The sequence below is a fragment of the Natator depressus genome, chromosome 8 (genome assembly GCF_965152275.1).
Source record: "Natator depressus isolate rNatDep1 chromosome 8, rNatDep2.hap1, whole genome shotgun sequence".
Lineage (NCBI taxonomy): Eukaryota > Metazoa > Chordata > Testudines > Cheloniidae > Natator > Natator depressus.
The window spans coordinates 14,453,533-14,470,793 of record NC_134241.1 but is presented as its reverse complement, the minus strand read 5'-3'; the positions used below and the strand labels follow the sequence as shown (position 1 = coordinate 14,470,793).

At 38.7% G+C, this 17,261-nt stretch overlaps 1 protein-coding gene across 6 annotated transcripts in view; it reads left to right on the top strand.

The window, feature by feature from the left end:
• ACSL6 (acyl-CoA synthetase long chain family member 6) overlaps positions 1–16,815 on the top strand; it is a 107,073-nt gene extending 90,258 nt beyond the window's left edge. For all 6 annotated transcript variants that reach the window (XM_074960472.1, XM_074960473.1, XM_074960471.1 and 3 more), the window contains 10 exons: positions 180–314; positions 1,492–1,626; positions 3,754–3,849; positions 4,946–5,018; positions 6,804–6,892; positions 8,929–9,045; positions 10,582–10,725; positions 11,833–11,934; positions 12,916–12,987; positions 16,499–16,815. In XM_074960472.1, the coding sequence (XP_074816573.1) occupies positions 180–314; positions 1,492–1,626; positions 3,754–3,849; positions 4,946–5,018; positions 6,804–6,892; positions 8,929–9,045; positions 10,582–10,725; positions 11,833–11,934; positions 12,916–12,987; positions 16,499–16,639 (1,104 nt within the window). In that variant the 3' untranslated portion in view covers positions 16,640–16,815. The remainder of the gene's footprint in view (positions 1–179; positions 315–1,491; positions 1,627–3,753; positions 3,850–4,945; positions 5,019–6,803; positions 6,893–8,928; positions 9,046–10,581; positions 10,726–11,832; positions 11,935–12,915; positions 12,988–16,498) is intronic.
• Positions 16,816–17,261: the final 446 nt, after the last annotated feature.

Genomic DNA, 17,261 nt, shown 5'->3' with positions numbered 1-17,261 from the left:
CAAAATCAGTGTGTTTCTACCCAATTTACTATGTGGTTTAGTTGTTTTTTAAAAAAACCATTAGCCACAATTGTAAATAAAATTTCAGGAATGCGACTTTAAAACAGGGATGGGGTGCTTTGCTACAGTGATTAAATGCAAGGAAATAAGTATTCCGTTTCTCCCCCCGCCCATCACAGTCTAGCATATATTGCCATGGGGGGCGAATTGGATTCTTTCAAGGAGATATCCGTCTCTTATCGGATGATATGAAAGCATTGCGTCCAACCGTTTTCCCTGTTGTACCTCGATTATTAAATAGAATGTATGATAAGGTAAGTTTCATTTATTCTGTTTGTAGTAATAAAGTCAATAACTGTCTAGTAGTTAACTTAGAGACTTCCCTTAGGTTTGGCCTTTTCCCCTAACTCTCGTACACTTTTTGCCTCACTGCAAATACATTAGACCAGATCCTAGCTGGTGTAAATCTTCATAGCCTTTCTGAAGTCAATGGAGTTATGTCAGCTTATACCAATTGAGGACCTGGCCCATTGTGTTTTAAAGTGAAATTCTGTGCATGTAGGTCCTGTTCCTGCTCCCACTACAGTCAATGGTGACATTCCCAGTGATTTCACTGGTACAGGATCTGAGCCCCAGAGTAGCACGAATCAAACTTGGATGTGCTAATGCTTTCTCTACTTTTGAGCCTGTGCTGGAGCTTGGTCCTCACTCGCTGCTGGCCGTGACAGGAGAGATATAATGAGCAGCCTTAAAAGGGCTTAAATATTGCATGCTCAAAGCTGGCTTTGTGGCTAAAAATCCTTCATACTAAGAGACGGTCATCTGAGAACTCTATGGAAGGTATTTAAGAGGATAGCATATTTTGTAGCCATGTTCAATATGTGTAGAGTTTTTATCCTAAAAGTAAGAAATGGATCTAAAGGCACAAACTACTGATTTAAGCTTTCTGCAAGTTCAGGTCTTTTTGGATCTGCAGTTCTGGTTCCTCATTATCGAGATGGATACGAGGGGGTACTGATATGGAGATCCGGTTCTGGTTGCTCTCTGATAAAACATAAAGATGGCCATCATCACCTCAACAAATAACAATATTTGTGCTAGGTGCCAAATATTCTCATTCAAGTTGCTCAACCCTAGAACTTTATCATAGTTTCACCTAATGGCGCATATAATAGAAATCATAAAGAAGCACTGATCATATAAATGTAGTCAACGCCTCTATTCTCTTGATTTCTCCCCTCTTTTGTCTAAGGGAAAAGTAAGTATATTTCAGAATAGATTGCAATAAAACATAATTTGTACACCTACAACTGCAGCGTAGTAGTCTTAATTATACTGCTGGCATAACCGTAACTCCATTGACATCAGTCGAGTGGTGTCTGCTTTGCCCAGTGGTAAATCTGATTCTGTGACTGTTATTATAAGGATATTAATACACCCTGTTTTCTTTCTTAGCTGTGTAATCTTTCATGCCATCCTGCATTCTCTTAGATCTTTAGCCAAGCAGATACTCCGTTGAAACGTTGGCTTCTGGAATTTGCTGCAGAACGTAAAAAGGCTGAAGTCCAAAGTGGAATCATTAGAAATGACAGTTTATGGGATAAACTATTTTTTAATAAAATCCAGGTAAGAACTTGGGAAAAGTGACTGTATAGCTGTTGCTCAAGAAAATAGATGGAATGAAAAATTGCAGTTTTCTGCTTATAGTTTAAAATCAGTGAAGTCAGCTTGGCTGATTTAGAAACAGTGGAATTGAAAAAAAGGGACCTAGAGAGGAGAGAGCACCATTTGTATTTCTCTTTTAATAGAGGCATTTGTTTAATCTGCTTATTTTTGCTATTCACTTTGGGTACTTGGGTGCAATGCATCCCTGTGCTGAGGGTCAGCGCAAGGTGTAGGCATCACTGAAGTATTGCTTAAGCGCTGTTTTATGGCCTTAAGGGGTGCATAACATGAAATCCAAGATGGTGAAGAGGCAGCAGGACACTTTGCTTTTTCATGTAAAATCTCAGGAATCTGAGCACATTTTTATGTATTTTTAGGTATCGGCATAAGGGTCTCTGCTCCACAGGAATTAAGGCAGCAGAGAATTTCACCCAGAAGTTTAGCTTTATATTGAAATTCAATACATACTTCATATATCTAAATGTCCTAGGTGGGCCGCTATAAAACAATGAATAAAATACTGGGCATGAAAGAAGGAATGGCACAAAAATGAGGTTAACAAACTTATTTTCTTTGGGGCTTCCTGCCTCCTTAATCATCCAGTCTTTCTCAGGTTTACAGGGTCTTGCTCCTGTGAATTTGGTCTATTAATGAGATAGAATTGTGTTTTTTCCACTGAACCCCAGCAGCAAGTACTATATGTATTTGTGGCAATACTCCTCTGGCTCCTCACCAGCCAAGCTGAAATTAAAGAAAGGTGGAGGGGAAGATAAAAAGAGAAAGGGTGGGGGGGAGTATTTTTGCTGAAGACATTTAGGCCTGTTCCAAAGTCCACTGAAAGGTTCCCATTGATTTCAGTAGCTTTTGGATTAGGGCCTTAGTCAGTACATATCCCAAACCATTTTTTCGCCTAAGAAAAAGGATACAAGGCCACAAAGGAAAGCCTGTGCATTTAACATGCAATTGAACAAGAGGGAAAGGAAAACAGAATATTTGAGGGCCTGTTGGGTGCAATCTGAACAGTCCTGCGATTTGCCACAGGGTCCCACAGTAAAGCATTCCTAGGTCAGCTAAATCACTGCTATGCTGTATTACTCCAACAAGCTCTGGTTTAATTAATTTTCTTAATTGGATGACTTATCCCGTGACATGTCACTTTATGTTTAGCCAGCGAAACTGATCGCTCCTTTCATTTGTGAACTGCTCACCCACAGTCTGCAAAGATAAGAGTTCAAATGATGCAGATGAGGCATTTGTCCTTCACAGATGTAAGGCAAATCAGGCTCTGCATTGATTCGGGATCTGTGTCTGTGACCTTCTAACCTCAAAGTCTAAAAATTACAAGAAATTCTTTGTCTTCCTTTTTTTGACTTACAGCATAGCTGAAAAGTGACAAAGGGGTTGATGTGATATCATCTACACTACACATACTTGAAGGACATCAACATTAAAAAGCAGGCAGAATTGTCTGGGGTTGTTCAGGGAGAAATTACCAAAACAATGGGATGAAAATGAGCAAGAAAAGAATGGAGGCAGTACATTAGGGTGGGGTTTTGTTTTTTTTTTTTTTTTGGTCCTAACCATGAAGTCATATAGAGCCAGATGGATTCATGCCTGCCTCAGCACAGAAGGATGGACTAGATGACTTCTTGAGGTCCCTTCCAGCCCTACATTTCTATGATTCTATGCAGGCACACCCTTGCATCTGTGCCAGGCAGTGTTGACTTCGAAGGGGCTCTATTTGGGCAGAAAGGTCTGCCCTTGCAGAGTCAATTGCAGGACTGGAATCTAAGAATTTGTAATAATCTTGACGTAAACTATGGAATCCCCATTCTTTATATGAACAGCAACGAGCCAAAGCACATGGACTTTTTGTTCTGTTTGTACAATGTTTAGTACAAGGGGTTCCTGGTCCATGATGTGGCTCCTAGGCACTATGGTGGTGATTATAATTTTCTGTGTCAGAAGGGGTGTTTCTTTTGGGGTACTTCAGTTATATGCAGCTAGTGCTTTTTCTTTCAATATTTGACTGAAGGTGTATGCTCATATGGGAGGCTAAGAGTTTTATTTTCTCTTATTATCTAACAGGCAAGCCTTGGTGGGTGTGTTAGGATGATTATAACAGGAGCTGCCCCTGCTTCTCCAACTGTTCTGGGGTTCCTTCGGGCAGCACTTGGATGTCAGGTACACTTCACCTATACAGTTATTCAGACGCACTGTTATACTAGCTCTTCTAGCTGTTAAGAAATCAAGGGAAACGTATATTTAAAATAACATTTACCAACACAAACCACAATAGAAATTGTATTTTTCTGATGGTCAAAGATATAAATAGTAAGAATGGGCTCCAACCACATAGGTCAGACACGGCTCCAAACTCTCCCAAAGTTGAGAGGAGTTTGGATCCAGGACTTTCAGTTCTTTATAGAGAGAGACAGCCAATGACAAAGTTCGGATCTGGAAGCAAATTCAGGAATATTTGGATCTAGGGTTTGCACCCATATCTAGAGGGGGGGAAAGATCAGCGGCAATAAGATGGTGGAACTTGTCAATTTTCAAAAGTCACACTGATTAAGAACTAGCATAATACTTTGGAGATGCCTATTTCCTAGGGCACTGAAAACCAGACACATACTGAAGGGACCTGTCTAGTGTCCTGGGAAGAAGGTGTGGGCCAAACCACTTACTGCAGAATCCAAGGAGTCTGAGGACACATAGCTTGCATGCTACTAGAATTCTGCTCAGGTGGTTGGCAAAGCTAGTGGCCTTTAGAAGGAAGTGGCAAACAAGCCCTACCCTTCTCAGATGCCTGAAGCTTGCCAGAAAAAAGTTTCCAAAAAGATCGTCTTCAAAAATGTATTTCATATTAGTGCAAAGAATCTGGTTTCTCTCACAGAGGTACATACTACTTTGTTCAAGCAACTGCTATCAGTACAACTGTCCTCTCTTCCCACTATTTTCAGATTCTTACAGTGATGTTCATTCAGAATAATTCCTAACAATGTTTCCCATACAATGAAGACCAGAGCAACTTTCCTTGTCAGTCAGTACACTGTATATAGTGTAGTTGTAGCCACGTCGCTCCCAGGATATTAGAGTGACAGGTGGGAGAGGAGGTAATATCTAAATATTACCTCACCCAGCTTGTCTCTCTAATCAACATACTGCATTGTAGTTCAAATTCACAGCATTGTGCAACAACAAGGAAACTGAACAATGTTCAAATCATATGTAAATATTAATCTGTCAACAGACTCAAAGCTATATATCTCTTTGTCAGATTTATGAAGGTTACGGTCAAACAGAGTGCACAGCAGGATGTACCTTTACCACTCCAGGTGACTGGACTTCAGGTAAAAATGATAGTCTCTCCAAAGAAAGGACAGAACTGTTAGTGCAGGGGTTCTCAGACTTTTGTACAGATGACCCCTTACACACAGCAAGCCTCTGAGTGTGACCCCCCCCCTTATAAATTAAAAACACTTTTTTATATATTTAACACCATTATAAATGCTGGAGGCAAAGCGGGGTTTGGGGTGGGGGCTGACAACTTGTGACCTCCCATGTAATAACCTTGCAACCCTCTGAGGGGTCCTGAACCCCAGTTTGAGAACCCCTGTGTTAGTGTATTTTGGAACACTTTTAGGGGGCTGTAATACCTATAGGATACTATTCAACACTTTATCATTGTGCTGAGTAATTTGGGTGAATTCATTATTTATGAAAGTGAGTTATTAATAGCACTAGCCAAAGAAAGGTAGAATTTGATCAGATGCTATGCAAGTTTTCCTAGAGAGATCTAGAACTATGCCTTGGTCTTGATCTGCAAAAATCCCCTGTCCTTTCCACTTCGGGCCTGCCTTGGGCAGAGACTGCTAGTGCTATTGAATTGTGTTTGTCAGATGTAACACTGGAACAAAGATTAGGCTAACAAATTCATATTCACTTGTGACCAAAATCAGGCTTTGAGCACAGATCCAATGCCAGATAATGGGGGGGGAAAAGAGGATGCTTAGAGGTTTACGGTTAGTCTGGTTTAAGGATTCTAGGCTATTACACTTTCAGACCTTTGGGATCTTATGATGGTTAATATAATCAGATGAAAACTTCAGTCAGCACCCAGCATGTTGACAGTGTTCAGCGACTCTTAAATAATAAGAGTACTGCAGTATTAATTATTAATATTTATAGAATGGCTTTGGAACAGGTATGATCAAATTCATTCAAATGAATACCTGCACAACAATTGGACATAGTTTATTAGTCCCATTAATAATCTAAAAACCTCCCTTTTCAACACTAATTTTCTGTGATTGGAGTAGAGCACAGAATATGATTTCCAGTACAGATTGCTGTATATCAGCTTGTTTTTCTACACAGCAGAAAAGGCCAATTACCTGTTATGAGATGTACTGACATAATAAATTTTTCCAGTTATACTTTCACTATGTTTGTCTCACACTGTCTTCATTTTGGTGCCCTACCCAGCACATAATTACTGAACACACATTCACAAATATATATTAAGGACTGGATCCTCACTTTGTTAAATCTGCTGGTCCTAAACAGACTTAAACCTGGGCAGATCTGTGAAGGAGTCCCCTATCGTGGACAAAACCCTGGGTGGCAGAGAACCAGTGTACCTTGCCCTTCAGAGTGACCATTCCTTGGGCTGGGCCAGAACACCTTTGTGCTCCTGTGATCTTTGTCTACCAGAACATTCCATTTTGGTCATTGATAGCTAGCATAATTTAGAGTAGCTTAAGCAGTTATAGTTTACTTTGGAGAAATTGGAAAAAGGTTGAATTTAAAGCCATTGTAACTCAAAGCCTTTGACTTTTCTAGATGATGCACAAAACAGAACTTTGGGCTCTGTTATTAACAAGTTACTCTGAGTTAAGTCTTTAAAAGAGGGGTTGATTTAATTTCCTGTTGGTCAGAGGAAGATGGTAAGGCAAAAGGGTCCTGTTACACTGAAAAATAGGAATCCTATCCAGACAGGTTAAAGGATTCTGCACACAGACACATATGCTTCAAGAACACTGAACTTCAGGAAGTTCAGCTAGAAATGGGTGATATGCTAGTAATAATCTGAGTGCCATTTATAGAAAGAAATGACAAATAACTTTAATTTGCAGGTCACGTAGGAGCTCCTCTGCCCTGCAATTTAATCAAACTGATGGATGTGGAAGAGATGAATTATTTTGCTTTGAAAGGAGAAGGAGAGGTATCATCTCAAACATTATATACAGCTCCTCAGTAGTTAATTCTTTGAGGCAGGCTGTCATAAAAAATCTGTGAGCCATTTGTTACTACTTGTATCTGAGAATCCTTTTTAAGTGCCCCTTGTCATAGATGTGTTGTATACTCCAGTTGAGAAATGAAAGGAAAAAAGCAGAACAGATGAACAGGTCAGGCATCAGTAGAGCATCATAATGTTAATTACAAATACAAGGGTATTACAGAACCTCCAGCAAGTGCTACAGCTAATTACTTTTGAAGGGGCTGAGGGTTTCACACAGGCAGACCCTTACACTCACACAGAATCCCATTGACTCCAATGGGATCCCATAGAGGCATAAGGGTTCACCTAAGTGGAGCCCTTCACAAGATTAGGGCCTAGGGTTATAAGGATCAACTCATCCAGTCCTCATGCATCCCTAGTACAGTGAAAACTTTTATTGAAATAAACAATGAAGTCGATAGGACTTTCCTCTGAGTAAGAACAGCATTAGGATTGTAAGACTTGGCTCTACATGTTTAAGGTCCCAATTCTGCAAAGCAGTTAACCTCAAGTATGTGTTTAAGTCCCATTAAAGTTAAGCATATGCTTATGTAGTTTGCTGAATAGGGATGGCTTGTTGAATCAAGGCCTAGGTTCTGGTCCAGGTAGATACTGACTGCTATCCTGTCCCACTGAGGGCTTTCAGCAGCTTGCAATAGGCACACAGGACTTTGTGGGATCAAGCTTAGTTATTTTTATACTGCACTGGAACTAATTTTTTTACTTTTTAACATAACTATTTTTCTTTTTGCCATTTATATTTTCAAATTCAATGAAAGGCCATTGATTCACAGAATAAAATCAAAGCTGAGGATTATATTTAAATTTTCCCTTTAATGTCAATGGTTGTCAGCCCATTTCATAACCTATAATATCACGCAGGCTATGTTAAAGAGAAATAGTGTAATTTCGTATTATCCCAGAGTTCTGCATTTCTAGTTTTCCTTCAGCAACAAAATCTCAGCACACTGCAATTTACTGGCGAGTGCTTAATACCATAGAATGGGGATCTGGTAGCATGGATCCTTGCACCCTTGCAGAGTCCCACTGATTTGTAGCAGGACTCTTTGCAGTCATATGCAGTTGTCCTAGTGGATCCCAATGCAGGACTGAGGCCTAAATTAGCAGCTAGAGTCTCACAAAGAATATACCCGTTAATACTTTTAATGCTCATGAAGACTCTTCAGCTAATGAGGACTCCTTAGGCTCCAGAGTTAAAGAGTTCATATTTTAGGACAAGTCCTGAGTTCTGTTCCCAATGCCCCATATGTACAGTTTAGCTCACAAACTTGGTGGGTGAAATCCCATCCCCACTGAAGTGAATGGTAACACTCCCATTGACTTCAGTGGGGCCAAGATTTCATCCAGCATCTGGATGTACAGCATGCAGTGATATGATTCACCACAGAGTACTCTATACTCCCTAATTATGTTCACAGCTTACCCTGAAATCTTTGACACTTTATTCTTGCTAATGCATTTAGGTTTTAACTAGAGGTGAGCAAAATGTTCACAACAACATTCAAAATGTTCAAAATCTAAGTGTTTTCCTATTTCACTGTAAATGCAAAATATGGACCAATTTTCAGTGCAAAATATCAGCACTAAAGCTAGTTCATTTTTAGTAAAAATGATCACATTTTTCAGCAAAATTGTTGTCTTTGTAAAAAATATGAGGAAGGTTGTGATATCACATGCATTAGCAGTCAGTTTTTCTGTTCTCATGAAATATTGTCAAAAGACAATTTTGGGGCTGAGAAAAACAAACAAGAAAAGTCCAGACAATTTCGTACACAAATAGACTGCAATTCTGCACAGTCTTGTTTTCCTGCTTTACACCTACATTAGTTTAAAAAATAGGGTGGGTGGTAGCATAATTTGAAATATTTTATTTTGTTGGAGCACTCATATGGGAAAGAATCCACACAATTCCATAACAAAAGCTCGAGACCTTGTCAGCAACCATGTCTCTTTTGCAGATATGTGTGAAAGGACCCAATGTTTTCAAAGGTTATCTAAAAGATGACGAGAAGACAGCTGAAGTGCTGGATAAAGAAGGCTGGCTTCATACTGGAGACATTGGGAAATGGTTACCTGTATGTACTGATCAGATTCTCAGTTCTTGTGTAAATTGTATATTCCTATGTAAATTCTAAGGTAGTACTCTTGTATTTTCAAGCAAATCTTTGTTTGACTGTTTTTTGTGGAATAACCCTATGTCAATCACCAGGAGTTGGTGCGTCCTCAGAGTCAAGTCCATGCACCTGGGTCCCAGTTACAGGTCAGCTTCAGGCCTCAGCATTCCAGGTTTTAAGCAAAGCATAAAGAAAAGTTTCTGTGATATCTCATTAGTTCATGTAAGGTATCAAGCAGATTTGCCTCTCCCCAGAGGCTATTTTAATATCCAAAGCCAATCACTCCATCTTTAATTAATCTTTGGAAGAGATGACACTTTGGTACAGATGACAATCTACCCTCTGCTTGACAGAGGTCAGTTCAACTGCTTCTGAAATTGAGCCACCTCTACAGTGGCATTCTGAAATCAACTCGCTTGTTTAAAGACCAAACAGCTTGATTTTTTTTTTTTTTTTTTAGAAGTACTGAATGCTCTCAAATACCATTCAAGTCCATGAGAACGGCAGGTTCTCAGCACTTTTGAAAATAAAGTTACTGCTTTCTGCAATTTTTTTTTCATATTTAAATTCTAATAGTATTTGATAAAGACTCTGTCTAAACAGCAACATCTGCACTAAAGAATAATTTTTAAAAATTATCAGGTGAAAAAAATATCCTACCCAGAACAAGAGGTGGGAGGACAAACTCAAAACAAAACTGGGAAACTTCTGAATACAAAGCATTTTCATTATCTTTTGAGTTCTTTAAACACCATTATTCTGGACCCTGTTTTACACATACAAATGCAGGCACACAGAGCACTTTTTCAGACTGAAAAGTGAGGGGAGAAAAGACTTTCTTTTCCCCGCCCCAATGAAATTTCTTATTTTCTTCTGTCTTTCAGAAGAAAGACAATGTATATCAAAAACTTGCTGGTTTCAATGTATAAATGGGCATTTGGCAGAAATGTCACAAAAAGCAAAATTTCTGGGCAGCATGATGGCCTGGGACAAAATGACAAATGTGGTCATGAAGTATTTTTTGGTATTTTTAAACAGTTCTGACTACCAGAATAGCACTTTCCTTCCCTGTGTGATGACGGTTGAGTTTATAATGGAAGTTTGGACGTACCCTTAAAGAGACTCCATCATGGCTGATGGGCTGAAAATACAACCTGTGTTCAAGAGACTATATTTATCAAAAATGTCCTCCTGATCCTGAACATCTCTTTTCCAAGTGAGGGCTGGAAGACTGATGAAATTCAACCTTTTCTGCTGGGCAGTTCACCACCAATAAACCCATAGTAGGGCCAGTTTCCTGGGTTTAGACACTCTTGCTCTGATCTTTGCTCTGCCTGGATAGTCCACTCTTGCTGGTAGACAGGGGATTGTGCACCTCCTCCCAGTTTTATTGTTAGCTTTTTAATGAAATGTAAAGTCAAGTGCAAAAAATACATTGTTTACTGGGCCTGTATATTCAAATAACCATTTTGGTAACCATCATCTCTTTCCCAACAGAATGGGACACTGAAAATTATTGATCGGAAAAAGCATATATTTAAACTTGCTCAGGGAGAATATATTGCACCTGAAAAGATTGAGAATATCTACATCCGCAGTGAGCCTATTGCCCAGATATATGTGCATGGAGACAGCTTACAGGTAAAATGTAACACTTCAAAATAATTTTAGAGCCAGACCCTCTGCTTGACAGGTTCTGCGCCTGGCACCAAGGGGTCAGTAAAGGTGACCTTTCTATCCCTCACCATCCTCCTCCCCAACTCTGGAATGGGCTCAAAGCTAGTTAGGCCCCCAACCACTCGAGTGACTATACACAGCTTGGGGAATGGGCGACAATCTAGCCTCTAAAGCTACCTCATTTTCCTCCTTCAAATCCCTCCTTAAAACTCTCCTGTGCCATGAGGCCTACAAATAACTTGACAAAGGTTAGGCTGCTGGGGTGCTGAGACTACTGGCATCAACTTTTAGAAATAGAGGACAGCAGAGCACATGCTAGAGCTGCACTTTAATTCACAAGTGCAGGACCCTTCATCACTTAAGTCCTGCGTAGTACCTGCATGTGAGAGATCTGTCTGCCAAGTGCTTACGCAGGTGGGCAGAACTATTCTCTGTATTAAAACAGAATAGTTAGGGGCATGTTTTCAAAAGTGGCTTCTGAAATTCTGCCCACAAAATTCTGCTCACTAAAGCTTTGTGTGTGAAAAACCTGCTTTTGTGCACACAGTGGAGATAGCTGCGTGTGTAAGCATCCAGTTTACATATGCAACGGTTGGTGTTTTTACATACCAACAGGTACAGTTTCAGACACTGTAACAACTAACCTTTACTCACCGATCATGCCCTTGAGCCAAATACATATTTCTCTTTGACATCAATATGATTTCCCCGGATGGTCAGAGATCCATGAATGGAATAGTAATAAACAAAATGGACCAAGTTCTGCTCTCAATTATACCAGCGTAAAAGCAAAGTAACTTTGTTAGCTTCAGTGCAGAGTAGAACTCAAATTGCAGAATCTGAGCCAATGTATTATATTTTTTCTGGCAAATATATTAACTGTCACTTTAGGGCTCTTTTATCTGAGGAGAAGAAATGTTCATCATAAATACTTCATCATGAAATTTTAGCCAAATACATTGCTGCATTGAAATGATCAAATCCGGCAAACTAAGATTATTTATGTCCTGGAATATTATATTTTAAATATGGTTCTTTCCTCAGCTGATACATTTTTTTTTTCTGATACAGGCCTTCTTGGTGGGAATTGTTGTACCTGATTCTGAAGTCATGCCAGGCTGGGCAAAGAAAAAAGGGTTTGAGGGAACATATGCAGAGCTCTGTAAAAACATGGTGTGTCCTTAAAAATACATATATGTGTGTGTGTTTAATTAACAGTGATCTGTAAGGTGCAGCACTAGGAAACGATAGCACTGAAATAAAGGTATGCTCACATAAAAGAGAATAGGCAAACCAAGCCCTTAAGCTCCTTAACATCGTTCTTATTTAGTAGCACTACTAATGGCACTTTCCAAATATGTAAGAAGACAAGGTCTTCAGTGATCTTACACCTGCATATTCCACCTTTTTTCCCCTCAAGCACTGAGCATCACCTGCTGTCATAGACAGAATACTGAACTAGATGGATCATTTGTCTGTGTCATTATGACCATTCTTCTGAATGTTTCTGTGAATACATATCATACGGTTCTTTTTTATGCAATCTCTTTTTAGACTCGTATGAAAGGTAACACTTCTTTCCTATTAATGTTTAACTCAGCTAAAAAATTCAAAGTAGTTGTTATAAATAATGGCAAGATGCAAAGTTTTTAAGTGAAAATATTCTACGTTGGTGGCTAAAGTGAGGCACTTATTCCTATTTAGGCACCTTAATAAGCAGAATGGTTTTTAAGAAGTACTGAGCACCAACTAGTGTCATGAAACATAGATGATTTAAGCCACAATCCATTTACACACACACTTAACTTTAAAAGCACATGAATACCACTGAAGTCAATGGGACTATTCGGGCACTTAAGAGTTTGAAGGATTAAGGCTTTAAATGTCTATCCTCCACCAAAGTTTGAAAACGTTAGCCTTACATTTTCTGCTGTATAAAAATATTATCACATTACTTATTTATAAAGCATTCATATGTTTTCTATTTATAAAGGAATTTCTTTTAAAGCAACATTTGCTAATTGATGTATGAACTGCCAGAATCAACAGTGTATTTGTGCTTTGATCAGTAAACTTTATTTTCCTGCTGAATAATATCATTGGATGTAAAGATGTCTCTTGAAGGGTAATGGAAAACTATGTGTTCTAACCCAGGAGCTGACACAAGCAATAATGGAAGATATGGTGCAGCTAGGGAAGGAGGGTGGACTTCATTCTTTTGAGCAGGTATGATAACATTATTCCCTATGGTCAGAAAACTCGACCCTTTATGATGAATAGGCAGTTGTTAGTATGCATCATATAAAGCCTAAATGTCAGATTATGTTGTGTCTGTAAGTAATTATAGCTTGCATTTGTGTCTTTCTTAAACTCTTTAGCCCCTAAGAATGCATGAATATTGCCACAAAGGTCCACAGTAATAAAAGCCTCATTATTATTTTGATGGTTCTATGCAGGAATTTTGTGAAAGCACCACTATGCCACTGACAAATTATTTTTATCATTTTTGATTAAATAAGGACTATAGTCCCTGATCCTGTTTTCTGCACACAGCAGGAGTCCGAGTAGATTCAGTGGGAGTTATGGGTGCATAGGGAATACAAGAGCAGGCCCTATATAATCCCTGATATAATCACCAGAGGTCAAGAACAGTATTTTTAGGAGGCTGATCCTACTCCCATTGAAAGCAATGTTGCAAAGTAGGATCAGGTTTACAGTACCATTCATGTAACTGACCTAGAAAATACAGCTGCTCTGTTAATTTTCAGTGCATGCACTAATCCTTTTCTAACGCTTGCCTAAATATTTTCTGCAACAGAATTACAAACGTTCAAGCAGGAAAATTCTGAAACTGATGCAGTATTTCATGGTAGCAATAATATAGATCAAAACACATAAAAAGGCTAACATCAAATGTTTCTTTAAAAGTTAATGTTTTATTGCATATCTGTTATTAAAATATTAATATAAAAGTGAATATCTAAGACATTATTTAAATATCACTAGTAAGCTTCATTTATTTGTCTGTTTTTGCTTGAGAAGTCCAGTGAAAATCCACTGTGTTAAAGAGTTTGCAGAAGCTCCTGAAACCTTAAATCTCTTTGTCTCCATTTTTCTGACAGTTCCATAACTGATAAAAGAAATTCCACATGGAGCATGGATCATAATACATGAAATTGGCTGTCTAGTAATTACCTGGGTTGTTCCTGCCCTAATCTTCACACTATGAATACCCTTAACACACCAGTTCTACTGACATGCATTAAATAAACTGTGAGGTTATGAGGTGAACTCTGCTGCAATGCTAAAAAATATGGAAGGAAACCATAATGGAAATGGAAATACAGTACCTGAACGTATTGCAGTTCGAAAACAAGGGTCTATTGTGTAGAGCCTCAAGTGTAGAGCAGTATGTGATTGTTATGACCTAACATTGGGCCAGATTATCTCACCAGTATGGACCATACAGAGATGTCCCACTGCACAGGTCCACCTTTCCCATAGATGGAGTTGTGTGAAATTTTTCAGACGAGTAGTTTATTTGCCAAAAAATGTAGTTTCAATCAACCCAAAACTATTCACTATTTGACCCCTCTGCCTAGTGTGGAGAAGGGATTTAAATTTGGGTCTCGGAGATTACTCCAGTCATTGGGCAGTGGGATGTTCTGGGGCAGGTCTTTCTCAGACTCTCCTATTTAAGCTATTCCACTGAGTATAAATAATTAGACATGACCTTCGGTCTCACACCTCCCAGGTGAGTGCCCTAACCACTAGACTATAGAGTCATTCTCACTTTCTGGTCTAATGACCGCTTAAATAGGCATTAACTAAAACAAGCAAACCCAAGAGTTTTTAAACAAGTCTAATTAAAAATCCAGTACCCTCACAATTGCTCCACTTTCACTACCTTGATTCTTGTGATGTCACCATTTCACGAGTTCTCCAGTAAGCCTTCTGAGCAGAAAAGCACTTCTGAGCAGAAAGGACCTGAATTTCTGATATATAAAAATCGTTTGGAGATTTTTAGTAGATCCAAGCCAATATATTCTGGATGTCTGTCATAGGGATTTTTTTTTTTTTATTAAAAGAAGACAGTCACAAGTGGTATGTGAATTTACCAGAAACTCTTCCCTTTGGTGTGGGACTATATCTTATGCTGTACTGCAGAACCCTTTGCCACCCAGTCCAATTTTCCTCTAACTCTTTTCTTGAATTTAGGCAGGACAGTGTTAGTTTGAGGGGTCATGTAATTTTAATCAGACTCTTTCGTAATCTTTTAACTAGCTATAACATTAATGCACAAAGTTTACCATTTTAAGAACTTTAAAAATAATTGCTGTACCACTATGTTGTTCTTTTATGTAAACATTTTGTATATAACTACATATAAGTCACGACTTTCAAAAGGTGCTGCAGTTTTTGAGTGCTCAACTCAGAGACAATTTAGAGGATGGGTGTTCCAAAATCATGCCCCCTTAGTGCGTCTCAAGTTAAGCACCCAAAAATTACAGAACTCAAAATCATTAGTCCCTTTTAAAAGTTACTTGGCCACAGTATATAAAGAAATTATTTGTGGTCCCTACATTTTGCCCCTGGAATAAAATGCACACAGGGAAAAGAGAGCCACAGAATTTAATGGAATAAAAAGGTCATTCTTAAACCACATTTCCTTCAACTCCTAGTCTGTCCAAATGTGAAGAGGATTGGTGACAGACAAAAAAAGGAGAAGATGGCTAAGGAGTCCTGTCTGAACCATGTAGATTGTGGCCAGCCATACAGAATAGTTTTCTACTGTCTCCCACCACCAGTACCACCATAAATATAGTGGAAACACAACCCACCCCCATTTGTGCCACCAAGCTTCCTGCTGTGCTCAGACGCCGTGGATTAGTAAGGGCAGCCTTGTAAAATTCTCTTTGCCTGGGATGAGTGATTTTTATCACTGTAACTGGTCACTAAAACACCGTTCTTTTTTTGCATGATCATTATCATGTTAACTTTGGATCAGAAGACTTTTATGCTGGCTAGTAAAGCTTCATGACAGCTTTGCAAGGCTGAGTCAGTGCTGTTTAGTGTCTTTGGGCAGATTTAAATCCATGCTTCAGAAAGATCATGCCCCTTAGTATGATTTCTCCTTCTCCTGACTCTGTGACACCCTCCTATCTTCTGTAACTCTTCAGCTATGTGGAAATATTGTGGATGGGGCAACATCACATATAGCCACATTTCCCCTCTGCTTGAGCCACTCTGAGTTTTTTGGGGATACGCTCCTTTGCATACCACGCAGTGGAACAAGAGCACAGCAGACTGAATGCATATTTATTTTAGGGACGGGGGCAATATTTTGCGGGGAGCATGTGGACAAAGGTTTATGGTGCAGGGAGAAGATGATGCTAATAAAAGTATGAAGGACTGATTGAGAAGTGGTGAGATACAGCCATAGTATGGACAGGTGGTGTTCACACTTCATCATGCCACTCTGTTAGTGCTTCTTAATTCCAACCTGCAACACAAATATTATATCCGTCCTGAGAATTCTGTTAAACAAGAAGAGTGTGTGGATGCTTTGTGATATGGACAGACAACTAGTAGGATTGAAGATGGACCCAGCAAAGTCATTTTTGCTGATAACCTAAGCAGGATCGTTATGATTTCAGGAGTTTTGAGTAGTACTAATTTTTAATAGTGGATGATGTTAGTTTAGTCTTGCCATAAACATATTTATTTTCTATTTCAGGTCAAAGCCATTTACATCCACTCTGATCTATTCTCAGTACAAAATGGCTTGCTGACACCAACGCTAAAGGCTAGGAGACGAGAGCTAAGAGATTACTTCAAAAAACAAATAGATGAGCTTTATTCAAGTGTCTCCATGTGAAGCGGCAGGAAAATTCTTCTGAATAATGTACTTTTGTAGCAATATTAAAGTACATACTCAAAAGTACAGAGCCAGAATGACACAGTTGAAATGAATAAGCATCTAACCTTATGTCTGAACCTTTTGTTGTTCCAAGACCTCATCACTGATATAACAGTAAATTTCCTTTTTCATCAGCTGTAGTACCTTATCTTTTTACAGTATGTACGCTATAGGAGACTACTGAAAACTACGCTACATATCCATATAAAGATACATAAATTCCAGCACAACTTAAAGTATATCATGGAAGGTTATATTATTATTAATGCCCCCAAACAGTATTGATTACACATCAGGAAAAAGGTATGTGATATATCTGTTGATATGATTGTATATAACATTATAGATTATGACTAAAATCCTGGATAAGTCAATAATGTGGTCTACCTCAAACATTCAAAGGCTGATAATTAAAATCATAACTAAATCTGTTTTCCCTAACCTAGAACTTCAAGTTAGATCTTTGGTCGTTTTGTTTTGTGTTTTTTAAGTGACAGCTTTTATACTCTGCAAGACATAAATTCCATTGACTTTATGTAATCATCAAAGACCTGACTAACAGAGAACAAGGAATAAATTT